At 36.1% G+C, this 20,579-nt stretch overlaps 1 protein-coding gene and 2 long non-coding RNA genes across 7 annotated transcripts; 1 reads left to right on the top strand and 2 right to left on the bottom strand.

Moving 5' to 3' along the window:
• The first annotated feature begins 4,007 nt into the window (after positions 1–4,007).
• Positions 4,008–11,300, top strand: LOC103940406 (endoglucanase 4-like). The gene is made up of 8 exons (XM_048573382.1): positions 4,008–4,290; positions 4,792–5,199; positions 5,868–5,960; positions 6,110–6,264; positions 6,364–6,464; positions 7,573–7,739; positions 8,885–9,187; positions 11,271–11,300. Exons 1-8 carry the CDS (start codon positions 4,081–4,083, stop codon positions 11,298–11,300), a joined length of 1,467 nt encoding a protein of 488 aa, XP_048429339.1. The 5' UTR covers positions 4,008–4,080.
• A 2,824-nt stretch (positions 11,301–14,124) lies between these two features.
• On the bottom strand, positions 14,125–16,860 carry LOC125472209. The gene is made up of 3 exons (XR_007254142.1): positions 16,790–16,860; positions 14,709–16,678; positions 14,125–14,628 (listed from the first exon to the last, which is right to left on the bottom strand). It is a non-coding gene; the product is annotated as an uncharacterized LOC125472209 (long non-coding RNA).
• Positions 16,861–16,944: 84 nt separating this feature from the next.
• On the bottom strand, positions 16,945–18,800 carry LOC103940404. Of its 5 annotated transcripts, none has more exons than XR_007254146.1 (7): positions 18,525–18,800; positions 18,295–18,418; positions 18,060–18,201; positions 17,696–17,790; positions 17,372–17,554; positions 17,179–17,251; positions 16,945–17,070 (listed from the first exon to the last, which is right to left on the bottom strand). It is a non-coding gene; the product is annotated as an uncharacterized LOC103940404 (long non-coding RNA). The 5 variants fall into 5 exon arrangements; XR_007254144.1 differs by having other exon boundaries at positions 17,372–17,441; positions 18,525–18,799; XR_007254143.1 differs by having other exon boundaries at positions 17,495–17,554; positions 18,525–18,798.
• Positions 18,801–20,579: the final 1,779 nt, after the last annotated feature.

Here is a 20,579-nt window from a genome sequence, read left to right as displayed (position 1 = left end):
GTAGCCACAAACCATCACGAAGGTACGGAGTTTCCTTGGTCTAGCAGGTTATTATCGACGGTTTGTTAAAGATTTTTCAGTTATTGCATTACCACTAAAGAGGTTGACAAGAAAAGATGTTAAATTTGAGTGGGACGATAATTGTAGCAGAGTTTCCAGCAGTTGAAGTATTGTCTCACTCATGCACCTGTTTTGGCGCTCCCAAATGATAGTGGTAATTTCGAGATCTACAGTGATGCTTCCTTGAATGGTCTGGGTTGTGTGTTGATGCAGCATGATAAGGTGATTGCTTATGCTTCACAACAGTTGCAGCCTCATGAGATGAATTATCCTACTCATGATCTTGAATTAGCAACCATTATCTTTGCCTTGAAGATTTAGGTGAGAGGATAGCTAGAGGATTCTTCTCCACACATGAAACGTATGCATATAAATTGATTTCCATTTATTCTTCCTATAAACCATGAATGACAATGCACTAAATTAATTGTGAACAACACTAATTAACTCTCAGATTTTCCTAAGTTCATTGAATTAGACTCGGCGACGCAACCAAATTATTCTTCTCAAGTTCCCTAACTATGAAAAGCATGATAGAGATACATCTCAAAGATCATTAAGTTCTGTGAAAATCATAAGCATTGACAAGGCATTCGTAACTAAGAAAAGCATGATACTTCTGCCAAGAATTTACTTAACGTAATTATGACTAGTGACTTTTACTACTTGCAAATATAAGTTCATAACGATTAAGTGAAATTCCCTTATATTCTAGCATTAAATCCCTGCATGCAAACTAAGTATGCATCCTTAATAAACATACAAGAATAAGTTTTCTATAGAGCAAATAAGTAAATTGCATTCATGTCTTACGAAACAATAACTGGATGTAATCAATTTATATAAAACATATGATCATGGCTTCAAATTCACCTCTAGCTAAAAAGAAACTTAGTTACACATGTTCATCATAACTAAAAAAAAAAATCTAAAATAAACATTAAAACTAAACAAGGATAGAAAGAACTCTGAAAACTCCAATGGTTGAATGGCAGGTTGCGGCACAATCTCCCCCCTGATATTTGCCGCACAACTTGTTTATATAGGGCAAAGGGCACGGCTAAATCCAAGGAGAAAAATGATTAGGGTGTTTGAATGGATTATGACTCCTAGAATTAGATGGGAAGTATTTAGAATAGGATAAGGACTCATTTTGCAGCTGGAAATAAGATGAGATAATGTTGGATAAAATGGGATAATGTTGGACAAGGTTATATAAGATAAGATTGGATAAGATGAGATAAGTTTGGATAAGGTTGGATAAGATTGTGTATTTCCTTGTCTTCCAAGCTTCAACTTTGATTCCTCCAGATCTTAGCACATGTTTAGCACATGTTAAACACCAAAAAACGTCCAGCCCATATGCTCTCCACGCATGCTATCCAATCCAAGTCCAAAACTGCTCCAAATTGCTGCATTTTGCCATTTATTGTCATCTTTACCAATTGGACCTACAATAATACGAAAATAACATAAATTACCAAAATAAATAGAAATTAATGAAGTAAATGCAATGAAATAAGATAACAAAGTTGCATAAGTATGCTCCTATCAAAGCCCAATGAACTTTTGTAACCATCCACACCACAAACCACTCAGTTGGCCATGTTAAGTAGGTTTGGGCTCATTTAAGCATGATGTATGCATGGCGTGACTCATATCATAATATTAAAGTATTAATATTATAATATGGCTTGCATGATAAATATGTGTGATTTGCATGGGCTTGACATTCAATAAGCTATTATTTTATTGACGTGGCATGAACGTAAATTTGCATGATCTTCATTTCGTACTTTACATATGGGTTTATGCTTGGCTTGTGATGCTTCCACAACGATTGGGCTTGTAGGTGACTTTTTTGGGCTCCAACAAATACAATCCACAACATATGTGTGCGCACCCCGAAGTCCATGCAAGGTTGAGTCATGAGATATGAGCCATCATCTGCATCAGGTGCCCCATGACAACCTCTAGATGGAGAAATATCGCCCCTGAGGTAAAGCATGCTTTGATGGCAGAGATCTCAGTAACTATGTTTTTTCTAATTTAGTATTTTTAATAAAATTTTAATTATTCAAATAATTACTTATTTAATTGGTGTATTTTTATAACTACCCTCTCCCCCCCCTTTTTTTTTTTTTTTTGGTCTATTTCAAGGCAACTTTGAGATCAAAGTGTCGAGTATATCTGAATACATAACTCTGTTGAGGAGTGATCAGTTCAGGGAGTGTAAGTACAAGATGCACAGCCACTACAATACTTTAGAAACTCATGAGGAAGCTATGTCCCATCCGCCCTATGGTGTATAGGATCGACGAGTGACAATGGCTCTGAGCCTATTTTATAAGCAAATTACAAAACGAAATCTTCTATCAGGTAAAATACAATTTATAATTTTGTTTTGTAATTTAAACTTTGCCCGAGGAAAATGTTTGGTCGCATATGTGCCTTTCTTCGGGCCTAATGGGTCAACACAGTTTCGTGTGACAAAATGGTCATCAGTAATTTTGTCGGGTTAAACAACGTAGCTCAATGAATTCTGAATTTCGTCAAGTAAACCTTCAGGCAACGATTTTTGTGAACTTTGTTCGATGGGATTTCATCACCTAAAATTAAAAGGCGACGAAACCGTGCTTTACACGACGAAATTTTTTCGTCTGGTATGGTATATTTTTTTTTTTTTAAGTGGCTGAATGGGATAGACGTGGCATACCTTGTAAATTGTGGTAAATGCGCGTTTGATTTTGTTATTATTAGGTGGCAAACTGGTGAATTTTTCCTTCAATTAAAATACTAAAATTAATAAAAGTTCAGTCTAGTTGTATTCCTCTTCATTTGTAAATGAGAGGTTTTATGTTTGATTCTTGCTAAAGACAAATTTGAACCACATTATTGTTAACCTATTATAAGACTAAGCTCACTTGTTTCCAAAAGCCTCCCATCAAACAAGTAATTTGAGACAACAGTCCATAAAATAGCAGCTTGAGCCTCAGACTTAGGGGCGCTTTTCATCAATAAAATGGTAACATGATCACTTATCCAAAATCAACTCGTGATACCAAAAAATTAAAAATAAAAAAATAAAAAAAATCAATTCCATTGCAATTTATTTTATAGAGAACTATCTAGGACTGCTATTAAGAGTAAAAAGATATGTATTAATTTCAAACTTAACGGTTGGGTCTATAAAGGTATATTAATTTCACAAAAATAAAAAAGGAATGCTAGCTTGTAGATACCTTCGCCATTTACATTCCTCTACTTGCCTTTCCGATTCAGTGGATGTCATGTGTACCAAATCATTAGATTATCCACCAAAATTTGACAAATCTAATTATTTTTAATACAAGTTTCATTTTTCTAGACTCTTCTTTTTATTTTTGTTTTTTATTTTTTAGTTTTGGGAGTATCAACATATTATTCTAAAAATGAAGGGAGAATCCAAAAAACTAAATTTGTATAAAAAAATAATAATATTAATAATTAAAAGAATTAAATTTGTCAAGTTTTGGTAGATAATCTAATGATTTGGTTCACGTAGAGGATTTAACTAGGGGCATAAATGAAAAGAGAAGAAAGATGTTTTAAACAATTAATACATAGATTTAGGTATAAGATAAATTCACATGTCAATCCACTGCGTGTGAAAGACAAGTGGAGAAAGATAAATAGAAAAGATCGCTCGCATTTCTCATAAAAAAATTATGATTATAAAAAGAATATTGAGAGTGTAAAAGAAGAAATATTGAATTTGAATAAAATTTCTCTACTAATACTTTCCCAAACAAGGCTATTTACTAGGCTACATGATCGTTTAAGATTTTAGTACGATTTCTTACCTTTTTCTTTGTGATTACGTTTTCCTTCATAAATTAGGTTTTCCTATTGAATTAGGGTTTGTGTTTAGTATATAAACTGGTTGTTTGAGTTATTTTTCTCTAACTCATACTCTTTCTTCTTCTTCGTATACAAGCTCAAGTAGTCTAGAGATAGAAAAGAAAGAAGGGTGAAAAAATCATGTGTAGTAACCTTGTAAGCAGGGTGTTGATATTGGCATGGCTGTCGGCGATGACCACAGCACAAACCGTTGCTTCCCAAAACAACTACAAGGATGCTTTGTCGAAGTGTCTTTTATTTTTTGAGGGGCAAAGGTCAGGAAAGTTACCACCTTCGCAACGACTAACTTGGAGAAAAGATTCTGCCCTAAAAGATGGCTCTGATATTGGCGTAAGTTTCTCTTTCAAGATAGACACACGATTATATATAGGCAGCCATATATAACTCGTCGTGTGGAAATTGTTTTTTTTTTTTTTTTTTTTTTTGGTCAGTTCGATGAAAAAAAATACTGTTCCTCATCAACTGGATACAAATTGACCATTTAGCACAAGGTATAGTCAACATTGATCTTGCGGAACTGGCGTGAAAACTAACCTTTATTCTTCGGCCTAAACCGAGATGGTGCGATACCAACGACTACTTGTGAAGTACCATGGTACTGGGCGCATGGCGATCAACAGACATCACATGCCATATATCTTTTTGATAATTTTTACCCAAACGTAATAGACTTGTATTAACTTAAAATTTCCAGGGGAAAAAAAAAATTAAATCTATGTTTAATTTGAATATATGATCTATAAAAATATGTAGGCCTCCATATATATCCATGCATATATGTTGTAATATTATCTGGTACGTATGTTAAACATGCCCTTGTTCCATCCTCAGAGGGATCTTGTAGGAGGGTACTATGATGCAGGTGACAATGTGAAGTTCAACTTTCCGATGGCGTTCACTACAACGATGTTGTCATGGAGCGTTCTAGAGTTCGGAAATTCGATGGGTGCAGATCATGAACATGCTTTGGAAGCTATAAGATGGGGGACTGACTATTTTCTTAAAGCTACTAGTGTTCCTGATTCTGTCGTTGGTGCAGTTGGTGACCCCAATGGCGATCACACTTGTTGGCAAAGGCCAGAAGACATGGACACTCCTAGAACCTCTTATGTAGTAACAAAAGAAAAGCCAGGTTCTGAGGTATCGGCCGAGATTGCAGCTGCGCTTGCAGCGTCTTCCATGGTTTTTAAAGATTCAGACAAAGACTACTCTGCCTTGCTTCTTAAACGATCCATCGAGGTATGTATAATTATTAGAAAATCAAATTGTCATCCAAAGTTTATTTTATTTTATTAAATCCTGGTATTAGATTAGATTTAGTTTTGGTCCTTTGCTGTAAATATATATACTACTTATAACTGTGAGATATGTAAGTAACTTATGTTGTCAAGTGAATTAAACACGCGTCATTTTTCTTCTCTTACACATCCATGTTTAATCAAATTTATTGTTTTGGTTTGATTTACAATTCGGTAGCTAGAAATAAAATTGGGTGTTTGAAAATCAACTCTTTCTAAATTTGGGTGAAAATAGATTTTTTTTTTTTTTCTTTTCAAATTCTCTTTTAGTGGCTTTATTTTAATTTTTTTTACCATCATGTAATAGATTATCCTCATTTAGTATTTTATATCGATACATTTTGATATGCATTGTGAATATTATAGTTTACCGCAATGTATATTTATAGTAATGTATCATAAACAAGAGACCAATTAAAATCAAAATCCAATTTAACACCATATCAGTTGCAAAGACAAAGCCATTTATCCAAGCATGAAAATCGACCTGCACATGCACGCGCACGCACACACACAAATAGCAGTTAAGTAGAATTTCTCTTATGTTTCTATTTTTTATATTTATCGAAACTTTAGGTCTAAATAAATTTTTCTGTATGTGGATATTAGGTTTTTGAATTCGCAGATAAGTACAGGGGCTCTTACGGTGACAGTATTGGTAGCGGAGTGTGTCCTTTTTACTGTGATTTCAGCGGCTACATGGTATAATTAATTATCGGTGTCACTTAAATTGTTTATTTTCCAAATTTCAAATTTTTAAGCTTCTAAATTTTAATTACTTGTCAAAATTTTGATTTTGTTTTTCGTAAAAATCCCCAAATAAATTAAAACTAATTAACTGTTGCATGCAGGATGAATTGGTTTGGGGAGCTACGTGGTTATACAAGGCAACCAATACACCAGATTATTGGAACTATGTCAGAAACAACATAGTTGGTGATATCACTGAATTTGGATGGGATTCAAAACATGCTGGCATCAACGTACTCGTTTCTCAGGTCAAATTATTAGATCAATTTCTTGTTCTTTAATAATAGATAAATAACTTTAATAATTATATAATGAATGATCCCAATAAGCTGTAATTGTTGCAGTGGGCAATGACTGATGCCAATAATTCTAGTCCTTTTATTCTCAAGGCAGACCAACTTGTATGCTCCATTTTGCCTGAATCACCTGCTCAAAAATCAGTCACATATTCACCAGGTAAATTTCCCAGAAAAGGCCAGTAAAAGTGGATTTTATGTGTGTGTGTATATATATATATACAAGGTTCTAAAAAATGCTAGGCGCTAGTCGGGCGGAGGGTAGGGGCCTAGTGCCTAGACGGATTTATGTAAATTTATTATATATTTTGTAAATAAATGCCTATTTACACTTAAAAAAAAAAAACTATACTTATATGAATAATAGAAGAATGATAAAATGTAAAATAGAAGTAGAAGAATACGCAAAGTACATCCATCCAACAAGTTCAATATTTAAAAAATAGTAACCATAAATAGGTAATGTAACACGTTATTTTTTTAAAAGGAAGAGATATATATAGGTAATGTAAAGAATTTTAAGTACATAATTTGAAGAAAAAAAAAGTAGATAATAATATATAATATATTTGTTTAATAATGGAGTTGGTAACGTTTTTAAATATAATTCATAAGTCTAGTGCAATGTTATTCTGATTCCTTCTACATATCTCTCTCACGTTTACTCTTCCCTCAAGCTTTCTCAATTTCTCTTTTGTCACCCTCGCGGTGTAGTGAAATGGAATATTTTAACAGAACCACCGTGGAGGCCGCTTAGCCCACCTAGGCAACGCCTAATACCCTTGCCGATTACCTGAACGTTTTTGAAATAATCGCGATGGTGGCCCGAAGCCCAGCGCCTAGGCGCCCAGACCGAGTTTTAGAACATTGTGTGTGTGTGTGTGTGTGTGTGTGTGTATGTGTGTAGTAATCCTTTAACAAGAGGGATCCTCATTTTTCTAAAAAAATAGGAACACCTTCTTGACCGTTGGATTTGACTTTAATGAAATTGTGTGGTTGAGATTGTGTGGCCTGTGTTTAATCTCAACCATACAATTTCATTAAAGTCAATCCCATGGTCAAGAGGGTGTCCCCATTTGTTTAGAAAAATGGGAATCCCTCTTGTTAAAGGGTCTATATATGTGTGTGTGTGTGTGTGTGTGTGTGTGAATATATCATGTTATTTTGCCAAATTATTGTGACCCAGTATACATTGCATGTGTGGAAGTGATTAGTATTCATTATATGTTAATCTAATCTTTTTTGCCCCTTGTATTTTCATGTATTAGGTGGGCTCTTGTTCAAACCTGGAGGAAGTAACCTCCAACATACGACGTCCCTATCATTTCTTCTTTCAGTTTATGCTGGCTACATGAAAGCTAACAACAAAGTTGTTGACTGTGGCAACAATGTTGTTGTCACTCCAGCCAAATTGGTGGATTTCACCAAAGGCCAGGTATGTGTGTATGTGTGTGTGTGTGTGTAAGGCCAGGTATGTGTATGTGTGTGTGTGAGGTCTTGTTTGGCACACCGTATAAAGCGCTGGATAGTACTAATAATACGGAGTACAATGTTTGGTGTCCGTTTGGATTAAATAATCCGGACCCACCTTTTTTATATTGTCTTTACCCGCTTGCTTATACCGTCCAAAACCACGGTACAATTTAGTCGGCTAAAATCTCTAGCTATCTCCTTCCTCTCCAAACGCACTATTGCTCTCTCGTCTGAATCCTAGGTTCATCTTCTTAAATTCTTCTTCATTTGAATCCGAATTCGTCTTTTCATTTTTCTTCTTCTTCCTAGGTTCTGCCCCTCCCTCTATTATTCACCGTTGGCCAAATCACCATTGACCCAAAATAGCAGCACTAATTCACCAATCGTGGGGTTGTATTTATTGCAATTCTATATGTTACAAGGTACCCCCTCTGAATCTGCAGCAAAGAAGAGATTAAAAAAAAAAAAAATCACCAATCGTGCGCCGAACCGTTGGCCCTCCCTCTGTTCTTGTTTTTCCAACTAACGGGAATCAATGGCAATGATTCTTCTAGTAGTTTGTGGATTTTGGTTTAGTTAATATGTTTCTGGGCTTCTTCTACAACTAGGTCTTGCAAAGAAACATGGTGTATTTGCAGAGAGGTTCTTGCCTGAAATTGCAGTGAAGGAAAACTGAGTCTAGGTGTTAATTGCAAAGTTTTGGAGTCGGAAATCAGTCGAGGAAGAAGAAGAAGGGAGAGAGAGGGAGGAGTTTGGGGGGTGCGGTGGAGAGATCTGGCGAACAAAAAAGATCATTTCAGTTTTTTTTTATTTTTTTATTCTAAGTTTGATTGTTCTTATCCAGTATAATACCAAACATAGTATAAATAATACAGTCATTAGTCTGATACTGTATCAAATGCCAGACTAATTTAGTCAGTACTATCCGATAGCTATTTAGCTTATGAAATATTCACTCCCACGTAACTGCAGTCATGGTTTAATAGCCATAGAAAAAATAGTTTATATGCACACACATTACATTGTGATTCATTTATAGGGAGGTTATGTTTCTTGAACTATTATTAATTGGTGACTGAAATTTGATTTGCAATAATATCAATGCAGGTTGATTATATACTAGGAAAAAACCCTCTAGGGATGTCATACATGGTTGGATTTGGGCAAAAGTTTCCTCAGAAAATACATCACCGTGGGTCTGTGATACCTTCGATTGACCAACACCCGCAACACATCGAGTGCCATGGAGGAGACGAGTATTTCAAGAGCAACAGTCCTAACCCTAACTTGCTAACAGGTGCTATTGTGGGAGGACCTGCTGAAAACGATACATTCGAAGATTCTCGATCTAATGTTGCACAATCGGAGCCAACCACATATATCAACGCAGCTTTTGTGGGTGTATTGGCTGCCTTACTTTAAGCCAATATTTTTTTTCCTAATTCCATGACTATTTTGGGGGTTAGGAGTGATTGTTACCCTCCCAACTTCACTGTTAGACCAAAGAACATGAATTACTAGAAATAGTTCTTTATATTTTGTCAAAGATTAATGCAAAAGTTAACGAATAATTTAACAAATATCTTTTGATAAAGTTAACAAATAAGATTAATCCAAACGAGTAAGTTACTCTAGTTTAATTTGAATTATTTTTCTATAATAGAGAAAATCATTTATGAGTGGTCTACTAATCATTATTGAAATTGGAGAGAAATTTGATTGAGGAGGAATTGAATAGGAGAAGAATTAGAATTCATATCCTATTTAAGTTTTTTTTTTTTTTTTTTTTGGTCACAGAGTAGATACTAGTAAATTCTAATTGGAATGTTTATATCAAACGTCAGAACATTAAACAACCATTGTAGCTCATACAAATCCCATACATGGACACCCCTCACACGCATGACAAAAGATGACACCTGATGCGTAGCCCCATTACAGGCACGAGAAATGAACAAAAACTCGGCTGACCTTAATTGTTGCTTTAACTATTGAATGTCCCACAAAAGATCTTCAATGATGACCTCATTTTGTAAGACGCCATTCAATATATCCACCAAGTTTTTCGAATCAAATTCCACTTGCACCACCTTATAACCCTTCTCCACACAAGCCAACAGTGCCTCTCTCATTGCTTCCGCCTCTACCATTAAACTCGACTGGCACAACACATTACCCACCCCTCCTGCAGTTTTAAAAATCCCAACAAAATCCCTTGCTACCCGCCCAAAACCCCCCTTCCCAGTTCGAGAGCACCATGCACCATCACATTGGACTTTAATTTTCCCAAACGGTGGTTTAGACCACCTACTCCCACCCTCCCCTTCTCCCTGCCCCTGTCGACATGCCTTTTGTCATCCCTCCCCCGCAGCCAGTTCAATCTTACTCCAATGTTGGCTCAAAAGTTCCACCGCCTCCCTCTGGTCCACTGCAATCTTATCAAAAACCAACCTATTGCGACATTTTCAAATTTTCCAAAGGCCACATACAATCCACCTTAACAATCTTCCCTGCTCCATAAAATCACTATATTTTGACAAATCCATTTCCAGCAATCCAAAAAAGTCCGCCCCTCCACACTAGCAATATACAACTGGATGGGTGATCCAAACCAAAACACTTGAGCAAATGGGCATAGAAAAAAATAAATGCACCTGGGTTTCTAAAGCATCTTCACAATGTGGACACTTTGTCTCCAACTGAACACCACGGCATTGTACGGCATTGTAAATTTGTAAGCACCTCAAGAATATTTTTACATCCTATTGAAGTTTTTTTTATAGAATAATCAGTTGTGCTTCCTTTTTTCTTTTTTTTTTTTCTTTCTTTTTTTCTTTTTTTATGCGGAGGAGGGCAGATTACAAAAGTGCACAGTTTTGCTTCCTTCTAATACTACTTCTGATATGCTTAAATACTAATCAGTTGTAAAATAAACAAGTTGGTTGTTTGATAGTATGAAAAGCAGTGTAAAATCATTTGGTAAATTGTAATGTAAAAGTGTTGTAGTTGTGTATCATTGGCATATTAGTGGGGTGGTGGAGATGCCGTTAGTTATGGTGGCAGTGACATGGTATGGTGTGCCGTCAATAGTAGGGTATGGTGGTTGGTATGTAGACGTAGCAATGGTGATAGCAGGGTTGATGCCATTGGTGGCTATTACAACAATGGTGGTAGTTATTGAAATGGTGGTGAAAGGTTTGTGGTTGAAGTGACAGTGGTGGAAGTTATGGCATGGGTAACAGTTGGGATATGGTAGTGGTGCCAATAGGGGGTGTGGTGGTTGGCAGTGTAGAAGTAGCACTGGTGGTAAGAGAAAAGGTGACGGTTGTGGTGGTGGTGGCAGTAGTGATGACTTCAATGGCGGCAACAATGATGGTAGTGTTGTAATGTTATGCCCCGATCCCGATATATGTGGAGGATATCGACGCGCAACAATCGACTGTAGGTACTATTCTAAAAATACTCGCCTAGCACTGGCTAAGCCTTGTCTAAGCACTATGCGGCTAGCTACTGCCTTGATTAATCCCTAGGCATTTGAAAATTAAGAAAGGGTGTCTAGACCTGCTTAAGTGTCCGCCTAGCCTGCCTAGGCGGACTGCCCAAACCTCCATAGGTACCTAGGTAGTAACTATCATTTAGACAAAAAATTGATAACTTCCATTTTGCATTTTATTTTTAATAAAATGTAAGAGACTTGATGAGTATTTGGATGAACACCCATTATATGCTTATTCGCCATATTTTTCTAATAATTTATAACTATATGTTATTTTATTTTGCAATTTATGTATCCCAATACAACTATGTATTTTTTTAAGTATAAATAGAAACTTATTTATATATAATAAATCTACGTAAATTGGCCTAGCCCACCTAGGCCCCCGTCTAGCCGCCTCAGTGCTAAGCCCCAACCCACCACCCCACTAGCGCCTAACGCCTAGCGTCTTTTAGAACCTTGACTGTAGAAGGTGTAAGGAAATACAAACTGAAATACTGAACTAAAATTCACAATATTTACAAGGTGGTGCGGTATATATCATAGATATACAACTGCACAAAAAAGCTAATGCCCATAGGCTCCCAAAAGAAAGTCCAAAAGAAAATACAAGGAAGATATAATGGTAACCTAACCACTCCAACTCTCTAACCTCTGAATGCTACCCCAAAAGCTCCTCTTATCTACTAAGCTCTGTCACTTGCACAACCACCCCTATACCATGGGAATGGTGCACCGGGCAGATCAACAACCCGGATAAGCTACGAAGCTTGTGTGAGTGACAATAATAACAAACATAAAACCAACCCATCAATCACAATGTATAAACATCAAATATAAATTCATTCTTTATAAAATCATAATCAAACCACTAAAAATCCTGAAGGAGTCACGCAAACATCCATCTGTCTTTCTAATCAAACCATGAAGGTTATCAAAATCTATGTTTCATAAATGCATTGAAAATTAGGGATAGAGGGACACAGTTCGGCCGAAGCTTACATCTCATAAGATTCCACAATCAAGACCAATTTGAAGGAATCAACAAACCAATGAAGACAAGGGATCAAATTCTAACCACTCAACGAAATCCAACAAGGTTCTGGACATCATCGGAACCAAATGCAAAAAGGGATTCCAGACAACTCAATGGAATCCGAACAGGATACGATTCAGAACCACTCAACTGAATCCGAAGTATGAAGGATTCCGAACCAATCAACAAAATCCAGACAAAGCAAGTGGATGGATTTCGGACCACTCAACGGAATCCCAGCAGAACTAGGTTCCGGACCACTCAACGAAACCGAGTAGAATCCAGAAAATATAGTTTACAATGACTCAACGAAACAAGACACGAAAAAAGTTTGAAGTAACAACTCCGCATGACATTGGATTAACGGTCCTCTACTAGTCCTCACATTTCTCAAACATTTCAAATATGCAAATCAAATTATATGTCACAAATAGATCGAATATGCAAGTAAAAACACAATTTCATAAAAGTAGATCGATGGCTAAATATAAAAGCAATATTTAGTACAAAACACATTTATAAAATCAAGCCATATCCCTCAAGTATATCAGCATAGGGATTTTTGGGGTAATCACTGATACCACATATATTAAAGTCATTCACATGTAGTCCACGCTATGACTCCCTAGCACAAAGATCGATGCGTCGTCGTACGATCGTTGCCCAAAACAAATCACAAGTTTCGTCTCAGAACTTTAATGATAAAATACGTAACTATATGTTGTACCTGTCCTCTAGGACAATCTAGATGGATTCAGAACACGTTGACCTAAAGTCAACCGTCGGTCAAGGGTCAGCGGTAGGAACAACAACCTTATGTAACTTGATCCAGAAGATCCGTTCATCGGACTTCAGATCCATAATCTCCTAAAGTCCTCATTATGCTCCTAGAACAACATATTAAAATTTCGTTACAATCTGATGATCGAATCTTCGCTAATCGCAAAATTAAGAGGCGGTCCACCATAAAACTAGGTTAAAACGGTGAAAATTTCACTGAACTAATGCCAAAAAAGGATTAAGGCATTAACATTAGCTAAGAAAGACATTTTAGGTTTTCGGCCACGGGCCGATGTCGGCATTCCACGTGCTGGCCCAAGTCCGGCAAAATATTCTATTAAAAGTAATGGAATATTCAAGGATATATATCTTAATGCCGTTAGGAAATATTTCAGAGGCTAACGGAATATTCCCTCTCCTCCTTCCTCTTTCCAGTCGCCAACATTGGCCATTGTCCAAACTCACCAGAAACTGGAAAATTAGCCAGTTTGTGCAAAAAATTTAAATGCCTGTTTGGAGTCCAAAGTATAGCTTGAAATTGTCTAAAAGAATTTTCACCAGGACCTAAGCTAGTTTTCTGATCAGCCCACCTACCACCTTTCATAGAGGCAACATCGTGACCCAATGAGGACTTTATGGTGGACCAAAGGGTTAGGATTGACACCTACCACCTTTCAAGAGCCTCCTTCCCAAGGATTGACACCATTATCCTAACCCTTTGGTGGAATAATACTGTCCCCCATATGGAGGACCAAAATCTGAAATTTTGCTATCTTATTGTTTACCCTATGTTGCCCTTCCTTGCTTCCGCACATGAGTAACATATTCACGATCCACCTCCTTAACGAGTGCAGGATCAATATTGAGGTTCCAATCTATTGTTTCAGTATAAATACTTGGATCAGGCAGTGAGGCGCGATTGGCAGCTCATGCATTCTCTGGAAATCTAATGAAAAATGTTGTTTCTGATATTTTACATGGTGAAAGGAAGAGATTACCTAATTTACAAGTATTAGAATTCGACATAGGCCAGAATAACAAAAGAAGCATTCATTCAGTCATTTAAGAAATTCACTTTGATGACCCGATTACAAAAGACCAAAAAAAGATAGCCATACGTGGAGTCCCACATATGAAAGTACCAAAATACAAGTCTATTTTATGTAATGACTAATCCAAAACAAAATAACAGCACGATCATGTCTTCTTCTGCGATGAATTCTGATTTTTGTTGACAAAGATCTTACCAGGAGATTTCCATGGTGCAAAAGTTTGTTTAGAAGTGGTTGGTGGATTCTTGAGGAGGCCATCCAGTCGTAGGATTCGAGCTTCCAAATCTACTTGGAGGAATCTCCACTCTAGGAATTGTGGTAAATGTGGCACCTCTTGCCCCTCCAGTAATGGTTAGAGGATGAGAAGACAATCCAGTCAAAGGATTTGAACTTCAAGTCTACCTCGAGGCATCTCCACTCTAGGAATTGTGGTAAATGTGGCACCCCTTACCCCTATAGTAATGGTTGGTTGACTGGTATCTTGAACCTGTTACAGTAACATCATGAAATGAGATTAGTCACTTATCAATTGTGAAAAATACAGATTCTAAGTAAATAAGAACTCACCTTTGTAGCGTCGTGGGGATCACAATACAACCCTTGCTTGGGGTTGTTTCTCCTTGCTATGAGTTTGGACTTTTTAGGTGTTAGACCTCCATCAATTGCATGTACAACATCTCTAACATCAGCCTAAACAACAGTTGTAAGTTGATTCATTACTTGGTCTTCATTTCAGCAGTTATACTTCTACCACTCCTTTGAGTAGATGAACCACTACTTGGTTTTTTTTTTCTTGCTGCCAATTTCTGGTCTAGGATATGCCCTTCTCTTGTCAATATATACACCTTGTGGAGCTTCTCTAGGCCCATTATTACGTACAAAACTTATGGTTATGCCCCAACCCCGGCACTTGTGGCATTGTAGTCTTTCCCTTCCTACTCACAACCTGCTTAGGATCACTATTATTATCATTTTTTTTTTTTCTCCATTTCAGGTCCTTTTTTCCTTGCTTTTTTTTGGTCTACCAGGTTGTTTTTTCACTAATGGGGGCAAATGAGGGTCCATGTTGCACTTAGGTCACATGTTACATCCTTTCTATAGCAGCATCATTCTCACTGTCATATAGCTCATAATCAGAATCATCACTATCCGTTCCATGCTCGTAATGAAAACCATTGGTGCACTTCCCACTCTTGCACAAAAGTTTAATATAGACCATGACCTTCCTCACCAGAAATTATATTATCATTCACCAACCCACTCCTCATTGTTCGCTTCATCATGTTGTGGATAGGTTGCTTGAGAGAATAATTCTACTGGTACTTGAGAGAACGCAGCATCCGGTATCTCATCAAATACATTGAAATAATTTGATGTTTGATCTTGAGGGGATTCTGGAGCTATATGTGGCGTATTAACATCATGCCCTACATAAATAGTCATCTCCCTTGATCCAGGAATAAGCTTCACCATGTTCATCATATCACTGTCAGAAACTAGCGGATGCAAACCCCATGTTGGGGCTCCTCTCCGGGTTTAGTGTAATGGTATTTCTTCGCATTCGTATATCTAACCTCTTCCATCATGTGCTTCAGTTCAATCATTGACAACAAATCAAGATCCACATTGTCAAAATAACTGTCTTAACACTGAAATATGTATGCTTGGGCAATATCATCAATTTCCTCCATATACAAAATTCAGAGTTAACCTATCAATATCTGTAATTAAAATAAAGTTGAATACTTTAATCAATCAAATGATAGTACGTTGCATAGTTTAATCAATCAAATGACAATTTCAATGGTAACCAACAAGAAATGGCATGTGGAACCCAAAAAACAATAAGATTCGTTCCACTGTTAACAACTAATTTGGCTTATTGCTTTCTACTTTGCTCTGTTTGTTGCTTTTTTATTGCCTTCTTCCTATTCAAAACCCTACACATAAACTCCTACATATAACCACTAAGGAGGAGACCGATTGAAAAGAAAGCAAAAAAAAAAACACTTTCAAGCATAAAATCGCACCTGGTGGATACGATTACAAATGAACCATTTTCAAAATACAAACATCACCTAAAGTTATCAAGATTGTTGTCACGCCCGACCCGCAAATAAGGACTATTCACGAGTTAGGTGTGAGCCATATCTTAGTTATAGCAATAAACTAGAAATTTGTACCCGACCAATGCTGCGGGATTGAAAATCATATGAAATATTTTGCTAAACCTTATCATGAACGGAACAAATTTAGTACCAAAAGAAAAAGTAAAAATCTATTTTTTCATAGTGCAAAGAAGAGATAATTGTTTATTCAAAAAGTTGGACCAATGATAAAATTACAAATGCAATATTAAGAGTATATCAGTCAAACAAAGCTTGCTACATGCTAAACAATGTTGAAAAACATCATTAGCTTTTTCAAGTGTTATATGCCATGAATGTAATTGGATACCAGAATTGTTCCTAGCTTGAGGTGTTTCCAAGGGAAAATTGACCTTTTGTTGTACTCTCTTGGAAAGATTGTAAATACAACTGCAAAAGATAATAAAGACAGTTAGCCAATGATTCAAAAAAAAATATGCATAAAAAGGTTCAACATTAAGTTTTGGGAGAGAGAGTGGAGAGAGAGAGAGGTGAAGTCACCTTATAACCGGAGATCAAATGTATTTTTTTCCTATTATTGAGGTGGTAATTCGACTTGTGAAATTCTAAAATCAAACATTTAAATAAAGTTTAATCAAAATTTAGTACGAAATGTTAATTAGAAATGTGTTACAATGGAAGTAAAAAAGAGTGAAACTTGCCTAATGTGATGTGCACAATTTTACCATTTGTTTGTGAAAAATATACCGCTGTGACATGCCAAATGTTGGTCTTGCCTTCTTGGAAGTAATATTAGTTGTTGATTGCCAGGTAGCATAAATCTGTACAATATTTTATAAATTATGAGAAAAATTATGTCAAAGTTGTGTGCTAAAAATATAATTTATACTTCTACATTGATGCAAGTTATGATTTTAATTTGTATATACCTTGTTGGAGTAATTTTGTGTATGAGTTTCTTATATTCATCATCCATGTTATGTGAAAAGCTGATTCCAAGTTCTGCAGAAAATCACAAAGAAATGAAATATAAAATTGGAGCGAAGATTCAATTATGCAAATTCACACTTCTAAACACATAATATTCAAATAAAGAAAATTTTTGAATAGAAAGGCACTAACATTTCGACACCCATTGTTTGGATGCAATGAAATTCTCATAAATTCGTGGCAAACCCTCGATGTCATACTCCTAAAAGATGAAAAACATATAATTTTAAACAGAAAAAAAGGTACAAAAAATACCTCAACAAATCACAGCATTTTCTCTTCCCTTTATCCTCATACTCTTTACCCACGTTCATGCTATGCTCAAACACAACCCAAATTAATCAAAGGAAATATGCACAACCCAAGAGAAATTAATTAATTCAAATAATTATTCAATTCCTCACAACCCAAATTAGTTCAAATGAAATCTGCACAACCCAAAGTAAGAGATCATACCAAATATGCACAATCCAAATGAAGAGATCAAACTCTAATTCTCTCAAAAAGCCATTATTCATAACGCCACCTTTCTTTATGGCACCCTATCCATTCTGTCAGTAACCGATACAGAAACAAATAAGTCCATAAAACAGAAATATACCCAAGAAGTATATGTACACAACACAAATCAAACCAATCAGCGATCTTTATTTAAATAGACCAAAATGAGTAATAATTCATTGACCCCTCACTTCACCATTCTAAGCTTTTCCATATCTCTGTGTGTATATATGAGGGTAGACATTCAACCCTCACTTCTTTCTTTGAGAGTTCTGCATACGAATTGGAGGAAACCAAGGAATTCGAAGCTTTTCCATACCTCGGCTTATATTTTGAGGGAATTTAATGTGTTCCTTGAAATTGGTAAAAGTGATTGTGGAGGAATAGGGGAAGAGTCCACTATCTCTCAAGCTCTTCCCTTCGAACTGTTGTAAAAGAAACTCTCACATCCACCATTCCCCCTATTCCAATTCAAAAAAAATTATATTAAAAATTTTAAGAAAAAACTCAACAGAAAATCACTAAATGGTTCAATAAAAAGGTGGAAACTTTACCTGAGGAACTGAAAGCCAAGCTGTGATGAGAGCAAGGCAGATGGTGCTGCAAATGCTATGGAGGGACAAAATCAGGACTGATAGGATTGAATAAATCAGTCGGAAAACTCAGGATGTGATCAACCTGTTCGTTGCCAAGTTGCATCCACACAAAAACCAAACAAATTAATCCCAACATCCCAATAACAAAAATCATACCAAAAAATTGCCAATTAGATTCGATAGCTTACCACAATGTCTTGTGACGAACTCCGATCACTGTCATCGATCTTCATATGCTACCAAAGCCCATACGGGACTAGAGAACCAAAACCCACCAAAGAAATCTCAGGAATAGGCTAGAACTCCTAAGAAAATTCAAAATTTTGGGCAAAGATGGCGTTTTTTTCGATTTTGTTGGAGGGCTTGAGGGTTTTGGGATTTGTTGGTTTCAGGTTGCGATTAAGGAAAGCAAATGGAAAAGTTATTGGAACATTTGAGAGAGCTCGAGAGATCTCGGAGAGAACATATGCTTGTACCATTACCAACACTTCCTTCCCCTCTCAGATGGCTAACACGTGTACATCCAACCTCATTTCCTCCCACGATAACAAACACGTGTACAATGGGGGCAATACGTGATTTCACTGTATAACAAAGGAAAAAGGCTAAGAATTAAGCAGCAAATGAGGGGTAATTTCGTCAAATCACTGTTAATAAACAGTGACTTCAAATCGAGTTTTAGTGTATGTAATTTTATAACCAAGGCATGGTGGGAAAAATTAACATAATATTATTTTAACTGAAACACAATACATCATTTAACAAACTTTCACATAATAAATCCTCAAGTTTACTACATAAAATTTATTAAATACGTAGCATAATAAAATTACTACACAAATTAATTCACAACAAAAAGTACCAACTAAATAATAGTTAGAATGTAACAATTCTTTCAAATGCATAAAACATATGCAAGTGAGATGGAAGAATGTACTCACTTCCTTCTAATCTCGCTAGCATGTACCTAAGGCACTCAAGCCTGCATGTCTCGTACCATATTATACCACTTGGCTCTAAATATCTTAGGATATGAGTAGCACTCGTTCATCTATTAATCTAAATTTTTATAATTCACTTCTCAGTTTCCACTTTATTATATAGACACTTCCCCTCGACACCTGACATATATAAGGTTCATTATTATATATTCAAGGCATTCTTCAACCCTTGCATATCATCACAACTCCACACTTTAGACAACTCAATACAGCTCAACTTTTTGTCTTGCATTGCAAGCTTATGTATATTTAAGGCAACATATCAATGTCAATATCTCATGATCTATAATAACCATACAATTTGCAACATAAATTGAAAATAGTTAGTAATCAAAAATAATATAGACTATCAATGACAAAGTATTGATAGCTCTCTAGCCAAAAACAACATAAATGAGAAAGTATCACTTTACCATTGTCTGCTTTTGATGATCATCCTTCACATAACAATTTCATCATTTTAATTTTAACTCTTTCTTATATTTTCCTTTTCATTAATTCGTGTTCTTATAAAATTTCTTTATTCATACCAACTCTCTCCAAACCTTCCAAAACTCTTTTATTTCTATATAACCCGTGACCCCTCTCTCTTTCTTTCTTTCTTTCTTTTGAAATCTTTTCCTTTTTCGCTCCCATGTTTGTTCCTCAATTCTTTTCTTTCTTTTGTTACTCACAATTCTCTCTCAATTGTGTTGCTCCCACTCTTTTCTTTTTCTTCTTCTTCTCACGCTTCCACTCCCTTTGAATCACAAGTACACCGCCTCTTTCACCAACAGAGATTGTTCCGTCAAAGCTTCGCCATGATTGAGACATAAGGCGGGAACATAGTACATTAGGTTGGTTGCTACTTGGTGGTGGCGCAGCAACACATCGAACGTCTTGTCGGCGATGAGGTGATGTAGAACCATGGAGATGGCTGAGATATTTGACAAAACGGAGTGTAGAAGTCGGTGCTAAAGGGTGTCAAGGTTTCCATTGGGAAGTATGGTGCGTATGCTTAGCATCTCCGTTTATTTTTTTTGGGTATTGAGATTTGATATTTGGTGCTCATTCTCTCTAGCTACACTACTACAATTAACACTTATCACGACGAAAAAGTATTGGTTGCGTAAAGCAATTTCCGGTCACACAAAAGATGGCTGAAAATTGTCTGAATCACGCCTAGAAGTCTTGGCCCAAAACCTTGTTCTTCAAACTCATGTTTCGGGTTCGTTTTCAATGAAATAAAAATCACAACGGAGT

Source organism: the organism of the source record quoted next, unplaced genomic scaffold (genome assembly GCF_019419815.1).
Source record: "Pyrus x bretschneideri cultivar Hongxiangsu unplaced genomic scaffold, Pyrus_bretschneideri_v1 Contig67, whole genome shotgun sequence".
NCBI classification, from domain to species: domain Eukaryota; kingdom Viridiplantae; phylum Streptophyta; class Magnoliopsida; order Rosales; family Rosaceae; genus Pyrus; species Pyrus x bretschneideri.
This window is presented reverse-complemented; position numbering and strand designations above follow the sequence as displayed.

What these genes read in the sequence shown, in the direction of transcription:
- LOC103940406 (XM_048573382.1), top strand. Translation starts at nt 4,081, where the DNA reads ATGTGTAGTAACCTTGTAAGCAGGGTGTTGATATTGGCATGGCTGTCG. An exon ending in GTGATTTCAGCGGCTACATG is followed by an intron (nt 5,961 to 6,109) that starts GTATAATTAATT and finishes TGTTGCATGCAG; the next exon opens with GATGAATTGGTTTGGGGAGC. An exon ending in TGGATTTCACCAAAGGCCAG is followed by an intron (nt 7,740 to 8,884) that starts GTATGTGTGTAT and finishes ATATCAATGCAG; the next exon opens with GTTGATTATATACTAGGAAA.